The 16410-nt window shown below is 44.9% G+C and overlaps 1 protein-coding gene across 23 annotated transcripts in view; it reads right to left on the bottom strand.

The window, feature by feature from the left end:
* Window positions 1-1440: 1440 nt before the first annotated feature.
* LOC110521090 (gephyrin) overlaps window positions 1441-16410 on the bottom strand; it is a 161565-nt gene continuing 146595 nt past the window's right edge. For 6 of the 23 annotated variants that reach the window (XM_036976176.2, XM_036976168.2, XM_090233194.1 and 3 more), the window contains 12 exons: window positions 16199-16291; window positions 13003-13058; window positions 11006-11125; window positions 8922-8980; window positions 8614-8767; window positions 8081-8202; window positions 7570-7672; window positions 4356-4429; window positions 4187-4254; window positions 3978-4081; window positions 3331-3427; window positions 1441-2832 (listed from right to left, as the gene is read on the bottom strand). In XM_036976176.2, coding sequence (XP_036832071.1) covers window positions 2699-2832; window positions 3331-3427; window positions 3978-4081; window positions 4187-4254; window positions 4356-4429; window positions 7570-7672; window positions 8081-8202; window positions 8614-8767; window positions 8922-8980; window positions 11006-11125; window positions 13003-13058; window positions 16199-16291 — 1184 coding nt within the window. In that variant the 3' untranslated portion in view covers window positions 1441-2698. The remainder of the gene's footprint in view (window positions 2833-3330; window positions 3428-3977; window positions 4082-4186; window positions 4255-4355; window positions 4430-7569; window positions 7673-8080; window positions 8203-8613; window positions 8768-8921; window positions 8981-11005; window positions 11126-13002; window positions 13059-16198; window positions 16292-16410) is intronic. The other 17 variants (XM_036976177.2, XM_036976171.2, XM_090233198.1 and 14 more) reach the window with 3 other exon arrangements.

The following is a 16410-nucleotide window of genomic DNA, read 5'->3' as shown; positions in this document are numbered from 1 at the left end:
GGTGGTGGCAGCATCATGCTGTGGGGATGTCTTTCAGAGGCAGGGACTGGGAGACTAGTCAGAATCGAGGCAAAGATGAACGGAGCAAAGTACAGAGAGATCCTTGATGAAAGCCTGCTCCAGAGCGCTCAGGACCTCAGACTGGGGAGAAGGTTCACCTTCCAACAGGACAACGACACTAAGCACACAGACAAGACAACGCCGGAGTCTCTTTTGGGACAAGTCTCTGAATGTCCTTAAGTGGCCCAGTCAGAACATGGACTTGAACCCGATCGATCATCTCTGGAGAGACCTTAAAATAGCTGTGCAGCAGCAACACTCCCCATCCAACCTGACAGAGCTTGAGAGGATCTGCAGAGAAGAATGGGAGAAACTCCCCAAATAGAGGTGTGCCAAGCTTGTAGCATCATACCCAAGAACACTTGATACTGTAATCGCTACCAAAGGTGCTTCAACAAAGTACTGTGTAAAGGGTCTGAATACTTATGTAAATGTTATATGTTTCTATTTTTTTATAAATTAGCAAACATTTCTGAAAACCTGTTTTTGCTTTGTGTATACATAACCTCTTTGTGTGTACATAACCTCTTTGTGTATACATAACCTCTTTGTGTATACATAACCTCTTTGTGTGTACATAACCTCTTTGTGTATACATAACCTCTTTGTGTATACATAACCTCTTTGTGTATACATAACCTCTTTGTGTATACATAACCTCTTTGTGTATACATAACCTCTTTGTGTGTACATAACCTCTTTGTGTATACATAACCTCTTTGTGTGTACATAACCTCTTTGTGTATACATAACCTCTTTGTGTATACATAACCTCTTTGTGTGTACATAACCTCTTTATGTGTACATAACCTCTTTATGTATACATAACCTCTTTGTGTATACATAACCTCTTTATGTGTACATAACCTCTTTATGTGGTGGCAGGGTAGCTTAGTGGTTAGAGAGTTGGACTAGTAACCGGAAGGTTGCAAGTTCAAATCCCCGAGCTGACAAGGTACAAATCTGTCGTTCTGCCCCTGAACAGGCAGTTAACCCACTGTTCCTAGGCCGTCATTGAAAATAATAATTTGTTCTTAACTGACTTGCCTAGTTAAAGGTAAAATAACCTCTTTCTCTCTTCAGGGTTTGATCTTTCAATGGCTTCTTCACGTAGGCTATGTCAAGATGCAGGAAGTTAAGGGTTAAAGGCCCATGTTCATAACGTGTCTCAGCATAGCAGTGCTGATCTAGGATTTCATTTCTTATTTTATTTAACCTCCATTTAACTAGGCGAGTCAGTTAAGAACACATTCTTATTTACAATGACGGCAGCACTCCTACGCTGAGCCACATTATGAAAACAGGCTCAGGAACTGGTCACAGACTTGATCATGTTATTAGATCACCCTCAAACAAGGTGCATCAAAGAACACAAATCACTTTTTTTTCTTCAAATAGATTTTATTAAAAAAAGGAAACCCAACAATAACTTTTTTTTATACATAATGATCAAGGATTTTTATTATCGTAGTCTCTTTCATCAGTTTCATATCATTACAGAAAATGTACTATAGTACAGCATTGTTCAATGTCTCCTCATTGCTTCAATATTGGTAATTTCCTTCAGAGTGCTGGTCACATATCTGTACAATATGGTTCATCTTCGTATGATTTTTTTCTGTACATTTTTTGTGAAGTCAGTTAAAAAGGCTGTCAGCACTTAAAGAAGCTGCTTCTTTTATTCTGTGTGTTTTCCCTCTTTCTCTTTAGTCGATCAAATAAAATACTGTTTTTGTTTTCCCCAGTTAACCCTGCTCCCTGGGGGCAGAGCTGCACCTGGTCAGGTGATAAATAAGGAAGCTTCAGGGTCTGGGCAGGTTGGTGGATGACTGCCCCCCCCCCCCCCCCCACACCCCCCACCCCTTTCCAGCACCACCCTCATCCCTGCCCAGGCATTTGGCACTGCGCACATAAACAAGACTCACAAGATAAACAACAAGCAAAGCTTTTTGTCAAGCCATTGTGATGCATACTAATGAGAGAAAAATAGAAGTGTGTGGTGTCACCGTTAAAGCGACACACCACAGAGGAAATAGACCTAGATTATACCCTCCCCTCCTTCCTCTTACACAAGCACCGTGGGAAATCTGGAGTCTTCCTCAGGGTTTTTCTTGATATATATATATATATATTTAAAAAAAAATGATTTTTTTTTTCCACTAAAATGAGAAAATAATATTTCTTATTTTTTTGTCCTGGCAGGCACCTACAGATCTATTAAAATGCTACTGCTATTGATAAGGTCTAGCATTGAACACACAAAGCAATTGCAATGAAAGGAACAAAGTTGCCTTACAATCTAACAATGACAGTAAGAAGAATAATCATAAGAATAATCATAAGAATATATTACAGAATAAATCTCTTTTTATAATTAGATTTTTTTCTTTGAAAGTTATATTTTCTTTGTTTGAAATACTATTATAATCTTTTAAATTAATCATATTTTTTTTGTATCATATGTACCTAGGTTTGTGATGGAGATGTTGACTATACCTCAACGTTATCCAAATCAAGAAAAACTAGCTGTGCCGTTGCATATTACAGAATAGTCAATGATATGTGGACATGCACCGTGAACCACCCATTCGAACCCCCTCTCTCTATGAAGCCATCTCAACGTCCCCCTTTGATGACATCATAGCCGGCCGATAACCATGACGTCGACCACCTCTCCCTTGTGCAGCTCCACGTATTGCTCTGTTTTTGGAGGTAGCATCAGGAGACCGTTGGCGCTGCGCATGCTCATCAGCCTGCTGCTCACCTGGTTTCCTACGTGATGGAGAGAGGAGGAGAGAGAGAGCGAGAGCGAAAGAGAAAGAGAGAAAGGGAGAGAGAAAGAGAGAGAGAGGGAGAGAGAGCAAGAGAGAGAATAAATGCACTCTAGGCCCTCTGTCAGTGCCCAGTACCACACATGTCCAGGAGGATTACACCCATGACAGTCAGGATGATCTCACTACAACAGCATGCAAGGGAGTGAGAGCCTTCTAATACTCCACTGTCTAATTGTAGTTCTTTAAGCAATACAATACTACACGTAATAGAAAACAGTGAAAATAGTCACAGCCAGAGGGTTTGTTAGATGAGAGGACTATAGCTTACCCCTCTACAATTGCCCATGAACAAAGCCAGTGACCAGTCCATTGAGACTGTGACTACACATTTAGTGTAGTCGTTTAGTATAGAAGTGTTTCGCTCCTTATAGCAATGCACAACAGAATAGAATAGAAAAGAATACAATACAATAGAATGGTATGGTTCCATCAGTACCTGTGCTCTGGGCCCATGGCAGAGGCTCCTGGTGGTGCCATGTCAGAATGCAGCGGTGGTACTCAGGGCGAGGGTCCAGCTTCACGTCACATGACAACTACAGGAGACAGCCACACAATCAACAGGGCTCATCATGACATGATGACCTCATCATGACATCATGAGGGTGTGTCCCAATTATATCTCCTCCCTCCTGAAGTGTGCACGCGTTCACTACAATTCATATGCATGCATATATATATATTTTTTTACATATCCCAACTCCCCTGAGCCACCCTCGGAGAGTGGGGTCACGGCCAGGGTCAGCCATTATCAACGGTGACCCTAGAGCAATTAGGGTAAAGTACCTTGCATAAGAGGACATCGACAGATTTTTCACCTCGTCAGCTCAGGGATTGGAACTAGAGAACTGTCCCAACGCTCTAACTGCTAGACTACCTGCCACCCTAAATGACCATCTGGTCTGGACAGTAAAAATTCTGAAAGGATATACAGTCACTAGTCTATGGGCCACATGGTCAAGTCATGTGGTCAGACAAAACACCTCTTCCAATTAATTTTGAGAGGAAAGCGAGGATAGAGAAAGCAAGCAATCGAGGAAAGACAAATTAAGAAAAATTCCTGGAGTCCTGTGACTTCTATCTTACCCTGGCTTTGATGATGGTGGGCCGTGGGTCCAGGATCCCCTGCATCTTCCTCAAGGCAGGAATGACGAAGAGGTTACATGTCACCACAGCAGACACGGGGTTACCTGGGCCGGGGGGGGGGGGGGGAGAGAGAGAAAGAAAACATGAGTGTGTTAGAAACCAGTCTGGAAACGATTGTCTGATTTCCTCTTTCTCTTTACTTTACACACTACCTGGGAGGGCAAAGATGAGTTTACGAACACCGTCCATGTCCAACGTGGCGAACGTTGTCGGGAGACTGATATGATGGGAGAAGAGAAGAACAACATGGTCATCAATGAACAATCCATCCACCGGTCCACCTGTCAAGCCATCCCTCCCTTCCTTCCTCCATCTCACCCTGGTTTCATGAAGACTCGTCCGAAGTGGATCTGGGCATGCAGATCAATATCCAGCACCTGTTTCAGATAGTCCTGAAAAAGAGGATCACACCGTTTGGAGTCTTCTAAGGTACATATAAACATTAGACCAAAACAGTCCTAGTGTAAGTGTACCTAAAACCCACATAAGACGTGTGCACCACTGGGGTGCATTCATCAGGCACCAAGGAAACAACAAAAACTGACTGAAATAGTAAGACATTTATATCGCATTTACATTTTTTTTTTGCAGCAAAATGTTTTCAGTTTTGGGCCCTTATAAATACAACCCTGTGCTGTGCTCATAGTATGAACTCCACAATGTCATGTATCTACAGTACCAGTCAAAAGTTTGGAAACACCTACTCATTCAAGGGTTTTTATTTTTTACTATTTTCTACATTGTAGAATAATGAAGACATCGAAACTGTGAAATAACACATATGGAAACGTAGTAACAAAAAAGTGTTAAATAAATCCAAATAAATACCCTGCTCAAAAAAAATAAAGGGAACACTAAAATAACACATCCTAGATCTAAATGAATGAAATATTCTTATTAAATACTTTTTCCTTTACATAGTTGAATGTGCTGACAACAAAATCACACAAAAATGATCAATGGAAATCAAATTTATCAACCCATGGGGGTCTGGATTTGGAGTCACACTCAAAATTAAAGTGGAAAACCACACTACAGGCTGATACAACTTTGATGTAATGTCCTTAAAACAAGTCAAAATGAGGCTCAGTAGTGTGTGTGGCCTCCACGTGCCTGTATCACCTCCCTACAACGCCTGGGCATGCTCCCGATGAGGTGGCGGTCTCCTGAGGGATCTCCTCCCAGACCTGGACTAAAGCATCCGCCAACTCCTGGACAGTCTGTGGTGCAACGTGGCGTTGGTGGATGGAGCGAGACATGATGTCCCAGATGTGCTCAATTGGATACAGGTCTGGGGAACGGGCGGGCCAGTTCATAGCATCAATGCCTTCCTCTTGCAGGAACTGCTGACACACTCCAGGAACATGAGGTCTAGCATTGTTTTGCATTAGTAGGAACCCAGGGCCAACCGCACCAGCATATGGTCTCACACGGGGTCTGAGGATCTCATCTCGGTACCTAATGGCAGTCAGGCTACCTCTGGCGAGCACATGGAGGGCTGTGTGGCCCCCCAAAGAAATGCTACCCCACACCATGACTGACCCACCGCCAAACCGGTCATGCTGGAGGATGTTGCAGGCAGCAGAACGTTCTCCACGGCGTCTCCAGACTCAGTCACATCTGTCACATGTGCTCAGTGTGAACCTGCTTTCATCTGTGAAGAGCACAGGGCGCCAGTGGCGAATTTGCCAATCTTGGTGTTCTCTGGCAAATGCCAAACGTCCTGCACGGTGTTGGGCTGTAACCACAACCCCCACCTGTGGACGTCGGGCCCTCATACCACCCTCGTGGAGTCTGTTTCTGACCGTTTGAGCAGACACATGCACATTTGTGGCCTGCTGGAGGTCATTTTGCAGGGCTCTGGCAGTGCTCCTCCTGCTCCTCCTTGCACAAAGGCGGAGGTAGCGGTCCTGCTGCTGGGTTGTTGCCCTCCTACGGCCTCCTCCACGTCTCCTGATGTACTGGCCTGTCTCCTGGTAGCGCCTCCATGCTCTGGACACTACGCTGACAGACACAGCAAACCTTCTTGCCACAGCTCGCATTGATGTGCCATCCTGGATGAGCTGCACTACCTGAGCCACTTGTGTGGGTTGTAGACTCCGTCTCATGCTACCACTAGAGTGAAAGCACCGCCAGCATTCAAAAGTGGCCAAAACATCAGCCAGGAAGCATAGGAACTGAGAAGTGGTCTGTGGTCACCACCTGCAGAACCACTCCTTTAATGGGGGTGTCTTGCTAATTGCCTATAATTTCCACCTGTTGTCTATTCCATTTGCACAACAGCATGTGAAATGTATTGTCAATCAGTGTTGCTTCCTAAGTGGACAGTTTGATTTCATAGAAGTGTGATTGACTTGGAGTTACATTGTGTTGTTTAAGTGTTCCCTTTATTTTTTTGAGCAGTGTATTTTAGATTCTTGAAATTATCCACTCTTTGCCTTGATGACAGCTTTGCACACTCTTGGCATTCTCTCAACCAGCTTCATGAGGAATGCTTTTCCAACAGTCTTGAAGGAGTTCCCCACATATGCTGAGCACTTGTTGGCTGCTTTTCTGCACTCTGCGGTCCAACTCATCCCAAAACATCTCAATTGGGTTGAGGTCGGGTGATTGTGGAGGTCAGGTCATCTGATGCAGCATTCCATCACTCTCCTCTCTCCTTCTTGATCAAATAGCCCTTACACAGCCTAGAGGTGTGTTTTGGGTCTTTGTCCTGTTGAAAAACAAATGATAATCCCACTAAGCGCAAACCAGATAGGATAGTGTATTGCTGCAGAATGCTGTGGTAGCCATGCTGGTTAAGTGTTCCTTGAATTCTAAATAAATCACAGACAGTGTCACCAGCGAAGCACACCTTCACCATCACACCTCCTCCTCCATGCTTCACGGAGGGAACCCCACATGAGGAGATAATCCGTTCACCTACTCTGCGTCTCACAAGGACACGGCTGTTGGAACCAAAAATCGTAAATTTGGACTCATCAGACCAAAGGACAGATTTCCACCATTCAAACTGATTGGCTCAAACGCATTAAGAAGGAAATAAATTCCACAAATGAACTTTTACCAAGGCACACATGTTAATTGAAATGCATTCCAGGTGACTACCTCATGTAGCTGGTTGAGAGAATGCCAAGAGTGTGCAAAGCTGTGTGCAAAGGGTGGCTACTTAGAAGAATTGCAAATAGGATTCTTCTAAGTACATGATTCCATATGTGTTACTTCATAGTTTTGATGTCTTCACTATTATTCTACAATGTAGAAAATAGTCAAAATAAAGAAAAACCCTTGAATGAGTAGGTGTGTCCAAACTTTGGACTGGTACTGTATGTAAAAATGTTAAATGTACTGTATATGTAACAAAATATCAAACACCACAATTCCCAATCCAAATAAATAAATGATCCTGTTCTTTGTGTGATTGTAATTAATCCCACATTTCCACCACATAGTATTAACACCACAATTCCCCACCCCGACCACAAGGTGTCAGAATAGTGCAATGTCATAACCAATGACCATTCATACTCACTATTTGCTCACATACCTTCTCTCCCATAGACACCCCTCCAGAGGTGATGATGACGTCCGCGCGGCTGATGCCCTCGTTTAGGGCATTCAGCAGGTCATCTGGGCTGTGGGGCCGATAGACAGAGAACAGTTACCATCACACACCACATATAGGCTTACAGAGGGATGGATGAAAGGAGGAGGAGGAGGAGGAGGAAGAAGAGGAGGGTGAGGAAGATCAGGAGGAGGTCGTCTGAGCTGTGGGGCCAATAGACAGTGAACAGTTAGTAGTTACCATCACACAGCATAGAGGAGGCGAGAGGAAGAGGAGAGAGGAGGAGGCAAAGTAGGTGCAGGAAGAGGAATATAAAACAAAAGGAGAGTAGAAAGAGAGGAATAGAAGGAGTATCAGGAATAGGAAGAGGAAGATGGTAGAGACAAGGAGAAAGATAATGAGAGGATGAAGAGATAAAGGGAGGAGGAAGAGGAAGACAAACAGAAAGAGGAGCAGGAAGAAGAGTGTGAAGTCCTACTTGTCCCCCACGATGCCCAGGTTGATGGTGGGGTATCCGTGCTCCTGGATGGTGGCGAGCAGCGTGGAACGGTTACTGTCTCTGATCTTTCCTGGGTGGAGGTCGTCCTCAGGGTTTAACAGCTAGAGACAGCAGGGGAAGTGTTCATTAGGTATTAAACGGAAGAAAACAGCCTGAAAACAGGGAGAGACTACCAGGATTTGTCCAATAAGAAAAGCTCATTTTCGTTTTCTGTTGCTTAATGTTTTAAAGGCCCAGTGTTTTTTAAATTTAATATCTGGATAACAATGAAGTCATTTACTGTAATAGTTTGCTAGAAGTTTTTACAGAAAACTTTCATCAAGCAAGAATTTAGATAGTTCTATCTGGGACTGGCCTGAGTGGAGCAGGGAAGTAGACCAGAGTGGTGGATTATCCACGGTTAAGGTTGTGGCGCCAGAATCAATCCACCAGAGTCGTGGGGCTTAATAATGGGATATGAAACTTCAAAACTAGTTGTTATTAGCTGAGATGTTTGGAACTCTCTGTCTCACTTCGTTGCCTGTGGACATGACAGCCACCACGGGGAACTTCTGCACCTCCACCTCGGTGACTCCTACGGTGGCCAGCAGGCCAATCTCAGAGGGGCCCATGTGGGTTCCCTTAGACAGGACACATTCCCCACGCTTGATGTCATGACCTATGGGCCTGGAGGGAGTGGAGACAAGGATGTTTAATAGGAAGGTTAAAGAGGGGGTATGTATACAGAGGAACATCAAAACACACTTTTACACACACACACACACACAAACACATGGAAGCAGGCTTGCATGCACGCAAGCACACACACACACACACACACCGGATGTCTTGTCCGGGACGGGCCTGTACGAGGATCCGCACCTCCAGCTCCTCTGTGCCCTGAGAAGGAGAAACCAACACACCTGTAAGGAGCTATTACACAAAACACCTACCCTACTGTCGTTACCTTCCCTACTGTCGTCGCCTACCCTACTGTCGTCACCTTCCCCACTGTCGTCACCTTGCCCACTGTCGTCACCTTGCCCACTGTCGTCATCTTGCCTACTGTCGTCACCTTCCCTACTGTCGTCACCTTCCCTACTGTCGTCACCTTCCCTACTGTCGTCACCTACCCTACTGTCGTCACCTTGCCTACTGTCGTCACCTTGCCTACTGTCGTCACCTTCCCCACTGTCGTCACCTTCCCCACTGTCGTCACCATCCCCACTGTCGTCACCTTCCCCACTGTCGTCACCTTCCCTACTGTCGTCACCTACCCTACTGTCGTCACCTTCCCTACTGTCGTCACCTACCCTACTGTCGTCACCTTGCCTACTGTCGTCACCTTGCCTACTGTCGTCACCTTCCCCACTGTCGTTACCTTCCCTACTGTCGTCACCATCCCCACTGTCGTCACCTTCCCTACTGTCGCCACCTTCCCCACTGTCGTCACCTTCCCTACTGTCGTCACCTTCCCCACTGTCGTCACCATCCCCACTGTCGTCACCTTGCCTACTGTCGTCACCATCCCCACTGTCGTCACCTTCCCTACTGTCGTCACCTACCCTACTGTCGTCACCTTGCCTACTGTCGTCACCTTCCCCACTGTCGTCACCATCCCCACTGTCGTCACCTTCCCTACTGTCGTCACCTTCCCCACTGTCGTCACCTTCCCTACTGTCGTCACCTTCCCCACTGTCGTCACCTTCCCCACTGTCGTCACCTTCCCCACTGTCGTCACCTTGCCTACTGCCGTCACCTTCCCTACTGTCGTCACCTTCCCCACTGTCGTCACCTTCCCTACTGTCGTCACCTTCCCTACTGTCGTCACCTTGCCTACTGTCGTCACCTTCCCCACTGTCGTCACCTTCCCTACTGTCGTCACCTTCCCCACTGTCGTCACCTTGCCTACTGTCGTCACCTTCCCCACTGTCGTCACCTTCCCCACTGTCGTCACCTTGCCTACTGTCGTCACCTTGCCTACTGTCGTCACCTTGCCTACTGTCGTCACCTTCCTTACTGTCGTCACATTCCCCACTGTCGTCACCTTCCCCACTGTCGTCACCTTCCCCACTGTCGTCACCTTGCCTACTGTCGTCACCTTGCCTACTGTCGTCACCTTCCCTACTGTCGTCACCTTCCCCACTGTCGTCACCTTGCCTACTGTCGTCACCTTCCTTACTGTCGTCACCTTCCCCACTGTCGTCACCTTCCCCACTGTCGTCACCTTGCCTACTGTCGTCACCTTGCCTACTGTCGTCACCTTCCCTACTGTCGTCACCTTCCCCACTGTCGTCACCTTGCCTACTGTCGTCACCTTCCCTACTGTCGTCACCTTGCCTACTGTCGTCACCTTCCCCACTGTCGTCACCTTGCCTACTGTCGTCACCTTGCCTACTGTCGTCACCTTGCCTACTGTCGTCACCTTGCCTACTGTCGTCACCTTGCCTACTGTCGTCACCTTGCCTACTGTCGTCACCTTCCCCACTGTCGTCACCTTCCCCACTGTCGTCACCTTCCCCACTGTCGTCACCTTCCCCACTGTCGTCACCATCCCCACTGTCGTCACCTTCCCCACTGTCGTCACCTTGCCTACTGTCGTCACCTTGCCTACTGTCGTCACCTACCCTACTGTCGTCGCCTTCACTACTGTCTAAGGTCCTGTGGGCCATTCACTACTGTCTAAGGTCCTGTGGGCCATTCACTACTGTCTAAGGTCCTGTGGGCCATTCACTACTGTCTAAGGTCCTGTGGGCCATTCACTACTGTCTAAGGTCCTGTGGGCCATTCTGGCTCAGACAAAGCTTGCTTCCTTACTATTATATCCCTCCTGAATATACCCTTTATTATTACACCATCCCTCTATAGACCCTCTTCAGTCCCTCTCCACAGGGCTACGGGTCAGGGGTCAAAGGGGAGACTTACATCCTCAGACTCGCGGAGCAGCTCTGTATCCTCCACCTGTACCACAGCGTCTGCCCCACAGGGGATAGGAGCCCCCGTCGTCACCCTCATCACCTGGCCCGGCATCACTGTGTGGGTGGGCTGCAGGGACACAGAGAGAGAGAGAGACTGGTGTCAAATATACACACATGCAAATTTACAGACACAAACCCACATACACACTGCAAATCATATCCCAAACCGATTTAATATCAAAAACCTTCAGTCTGAAGGAAGTCTGGTTTGAAGTGACTGAAATGCATCAGAAATGTATTGGGAAGTTCAGAAGATCATCATTTTGTTACTTCACTACATTCTTAAAGAAAATGATGTACTTTTACTCCATACATTTTCCCTGACACCCAAAAGTCCTCATTACATTTGCAATGCTCTGCAAGACAGGAAAATGGTCCAATTCATGCACTTATCAAGAGAACATTCCTGGTCATCCCAACCAAACAACCACAGCAAGGCAAACACGTGTCTTGTGTCAGTGTGTGATAATGTGTAAGTGTGTGACTATGTGTCATGTGTCAGTGTGTGATAATGTGTCATGTGTCAGTGGTTCTGTGTGATAATGTGTCAGTGTGTGATAATGTGTCTGTGTGTCAGTGTGATAATGTGTCATGTGTCTGTGTGTGATAATGTGTCATGTGTCAGTGGTTCTGTGTGATAATGTGTCAGTGTGTGATAATGTGTCTGTGTGTCAGTGTGATAATGTGTCATGTGTCAGTGTGTGATAATGTGTCATGTGTCAGTGGTTCTGTGTGATAATGTGTCAGTGTGTGATAATGTGTCTGTGTGTCAGTGTGATAATGTGTCATGTGTCAGTGTGTGATAATGTGTCATGTGTCAGTGGTTCTGTGTGATAATGTGTCAGTGTGTGATAATGTGTCTGTGTGTCAGTGTGATAATGTGTCATGTGTCAGTGTGTGATAATATGTCTGTGTGTCAGTGTGATACTGTGTCATGTGTCAGTGTGTGATAATGTGTCAGTGTGATACTGTGTCATGTGTCAGTGTGTGATAATGTGTCAGTGGTTCTGTGTGATAATGTGTCAGTGTGTGATAATGTGTCTGTGTGTCAGTGTGATAATGTGTCATGTGTCTGTGTGTGATAATGTGTCATGTGTCAGTGGTTCTGTGTGATAATGTGTCAGTGTGTGATAATGTGTCTGTGTGTCAGTGTGATAATGTGTCATGTGTCAGTGTGTGATAATGTGTCATGTGTCAGTGGTTCTGTGTGATAATGTGTCAGTGTGTGATAATGTGTCTGTGTGTCAGTGTGATAATGTGTCATGTGTCAGTGTGTGATAATATGTCTGTGTGTCAGTGTGATACTGTGTCATGTGTCAGTGTGTGATAATGTGTCAGTGTGATACTGTGTCATGTGTCAGTGTGTGATAATGTGTCAGTGTGTCAGTGTGATAATGTGTCAGTGTGTGATAATGTGTCTGTGTGTCAGTGTGATACTGTGTCATGTGTCAGTGTGTGATAATGTGTCTGTGTGTCAGTGTGATAATGTGTCAGTGTGTGATAATGTGTCTGTGTGTCAGTGTGATACTGTGTCATGTGTCAGTGTGTGATAATGTGTCAGTGTGTCAGTGTGATACTGTGTCATGTGTCAGTGTGTGATCATGTGTCAGTGTGTAAGCTTGGGCCGGCGGGCCACCTGTGGTGGAGTAAGCTGAGTCAGTATGGGAGCGCTACACTAACTCACACACACACACGCACACACACACACACACACACACACACACACACACACACACACACACACACACACACACACTTCAATACACAATGTCGGTCCAAGGGGAATAAACGTTGAGTGTGTGTTTTGATATATCGCTCTTCATGAAGGAGGGTACCAGCCAAGTGCTTCACCCTGAGTATAGACAGGGTGAAGTGTGTGTTTGTGTGTGTGTGTGTGTGTATGTGTGTGTGTGTGTGTGTGTGTGTGTGTGTGTGTGTGTGGACCTGTTCTCCAGCCTGGGACTCTCCGATGATGAAGCGGTCGCCTGGACCATCAGCCGCTAAAAAGAAAATACATGTTTTAATGTAATGACATAAGTTGGTGTTTGTATGATTGTGTGTATATGCTGCTGTGTGTGTGTATCAATGTGTGTATATGCTGATTGTGTGTATATATGCTGCTGTGTGTATATGCTGATTGTGTGTATCGATGTGTGTATTTGCTGATTGTGTGTATATGCTGCTGTGTGTATATGCTGATTGTGTGTATATATGCTGCTGTGTGTATATGCTGCTGTGTGTATATGCTGATTGTGTGTATATATGCTGCTGTGTGTATATGCTGATTGTGTGTATATGCTGCTGTGTGTATATGCTGATTGTGTGTATCGATGTGTGTATTTGCTGATTGTGTGTATATGTTGCTGTGTGTATATGCTGATTGTGTGTATATGCTGATTGTGTGTATATATGCTGCTGTGTGTATATGCTGCTGTGTGTATATGCTGCTGTGTGTATATGTTGCTGTGTGTATATGTTGCTGTGTGTATATGCTGCTGTGTGTATATGTTGCTGTGTGTATATGTTGCTGTGTGTATATGTTGCTGTGTGTATATGTTGCTGTGTGTATATGTTGCTGTGTGTATATGCTGCTGTGTATATATGTTGCTGTGTGTACATGTTGCTGTGTGTACATGTTGCTGTGTGTATATGCTGCTGTGTGTATATGCTGCTGTGTGTATATGTTGCTGTGTGTATATGCTGCTGTGTGTATATGCTGCTGTGTGTATATGCTGCTGTGTGTATATGCTGAATGTGTGTATCGATGTGTGTATTTGCTGATTGTGTGTATTGATGTGTGTATTTGCTGCTGTGTGTATATGCTGCTGTGTGTGTGTATCGATGTGTGTATGTATATGCTGCTGTGTGTATATGCTGATTGTGTGTATATACTGCTGTGTGTATATGCTGCTGTGTGTGTGTATCGATGTGTGTATGTATATGCTGCTGTGTGTATATGCTGATTGTGTGTATATACTGCTGTGTATATGCTGCTGTGTGTATATACTGCTGTGTATATACTGCTGTGTATATGCTGCTGTGTGAATATACTGCTGTGTGTATATGCTGCTGTGTGTATATGCTGCTGTGTGTATATGCTGCTGTGTATATGCTGCTGTGTGTATATACTGCTGTGTGTATATGCTGCTGTGTGTATATGCTGCTGTGTATATGCTGCTGTGTGTATATACTGCTGTGTATATGCTGCGGTGTATATGCTGCTGTGTGTATATACTGCTGTGTGTATATGCTGCTGTGTATATATGCTGCTGTGTGTATATGCTGCTGTGTATATGCTGCTGTGTGTATATGCTGCTGTGTGTATATACTGCTGTGTGTATATGCTGCTGTGTGTATATGCTGCTGTGTGTATATGCTGCTGTGTATATGCTGCTGTGTGTATATGCTGCTGTGTATATGCTGCTGTGTGAATATACTGCTGTGTATATGCTGCTGTGTGAATATACTGCTGTGTGTATATACTGCTGTGTGTATATACTGCTGTGTGAATATACTGCTGTGTGTATATGCTGCTGTGTGTATATGCTGCTGTGTGTATATGCTGCTGTGTGTATATACTGCTGTGTGTATATGCTGCTGTGTATATGCTGCTGTGTATATGCTGCTGTGTGTATATGCTGCTGTGTGTATATGCTGCTGTGTGTATATACTGCTGTGTGTATATGCTGCTGTGTGTATATGCTACTGTGTATATACTGCTGTGTATATGCTGCTGTGTGTATATGCTACTGTGTATATACTGCTGTGTGTATATACTGCTGTGTGTATATGCTGCTGTGTGTATATACTGCTGTGTGTATATGTTGCTGTGTGTATATGCTGCTGTGTGTATATGCTGCTGTGTGAATATACTGCTGTGTGTATATGCTGCTGTGTGAATATACTGCTGTGTGTATATGCTACTGTGTATATACTGCTGTGTATATGCTGCTGTGTGTATATACTGCTGTGTGTATATGCTGCTGTGTGAATATACTGCTGTGTGTATATGCTACTGTGTATATACTGCTGTGTATATGCTGCTGTGTGTATATACTGCTGTGTGTATATGCTGCTGTGTATATGCTGCTGTGTGAATATACTGCTGTGTATATGCTGCTGTGTGAATATACTGCTGTGTGTATATGCTGCTGTGTGTATATGCTGCTGTGTGTATATACTGCTGTGTGAATATACTGCTGTGTGAATATACTGCTGTGTATATATGCTGCTGTGTGAATATACTGCTGTGTGTATATGCTGCTGTGTGTATATGCTGCTGTGTGAATATACTGCTGTGTGTACATGTTGCTGTGTGTATATGTTGCTGTGTGTACATGTTGCTGTGTGTATATGTTGCTGTGTGTATATGCTGATTGTGTGTATATGCTGCTGTGTGTATATGCTGCTGTGTGTGTATCGATGTGTGTATATGCTGCTGTGTGTGTATCGATATGTGTATATGCTGATTGTGTGTATATACTTCTGTGTGTATATGCTGCTGTGTGTATATGCTGATTGTGTGTATATGTTGCTGTGTGTATATGTTGCTGTGTGTATATGCTGCTGTGTGTATATGCTGCTGTGTGTATATACTGATTGTGTGTGTATCGATATGTGTATATGCTGATTGTGTGTATATGTTGCTGTGTGTATATGTTGCTGTGTGTATATGCTGCTGTGTGTGTATCGATATGTGTATATGCTGATTGTGTGTATATGCTGATTGTGTGTGTGTGTGTATTGATGTGTGTATATGCTGATTGTGTGTATATGCTGATTGTGTGTATATGCTGATTGTGTGTATATGCTGATTGTGTGTATATGCTGCTGTGTGTATTTGCTGCTGTGTGTATATGCTGATTGTGTGTATATGATGCTGTGTGTATATGCTGCTGTGTGTATATGCTGATTGTGTGTATATGCTGCTGTGTGTATATGCTGATTGTGTGTATATGCTGCTGTGTGTATATGCTGCTGTGTGTGCATATCGATGTGTGTGTTATACTGTGTTTCAGTGCCTCCTGACTCCTAATGTAGAAAGGACATATCAGCAGTACACTATGACCTGAGATTGTGTTTCAGTGCAGTACATTGTGTGTGTGTGTACAGTGTGTGTACATTGCATCACAGTACAGACCTCTTACAGCATAACCATCCTTTACAGAGGCAGGGAATGGGGGCAGGTTGTCTTTGGCATAAACCTCCTGAGCAAGGACTCGGCCCATCCCATCTAAAGAGAGATAGAGAGAAAGGAGGGAGAGAGAGAGAGGAAAAGAGAGTAGAGGTAGGGAAAGAAAGAGAGCGAGAGTAGAGGTAGAGAAAGAGGAATTGAAAGAGAGAGAGAGAGAA

The sequence above is a fragment of the Oncorhynchus mykiss genome, chromosome 4, assembly GCF_057628025.1.
Source record: "Oncorhynchus mykiss isolate SJ-2025 chromosome 4, ASM5762802v1, whole genome shotgun sequence".
NCBI lineage: Eukaryota > Metazoa > Chordata > Actinopteri > Salmoniformes > Salmonidae > Oncorhynchus > Oncorhynchus mykiss.
The sequence above is the reverse complement of the archived record's forward strand: the minus strand, read 5'-3'. Positions and strand labels throughout refer to the sequence as shown.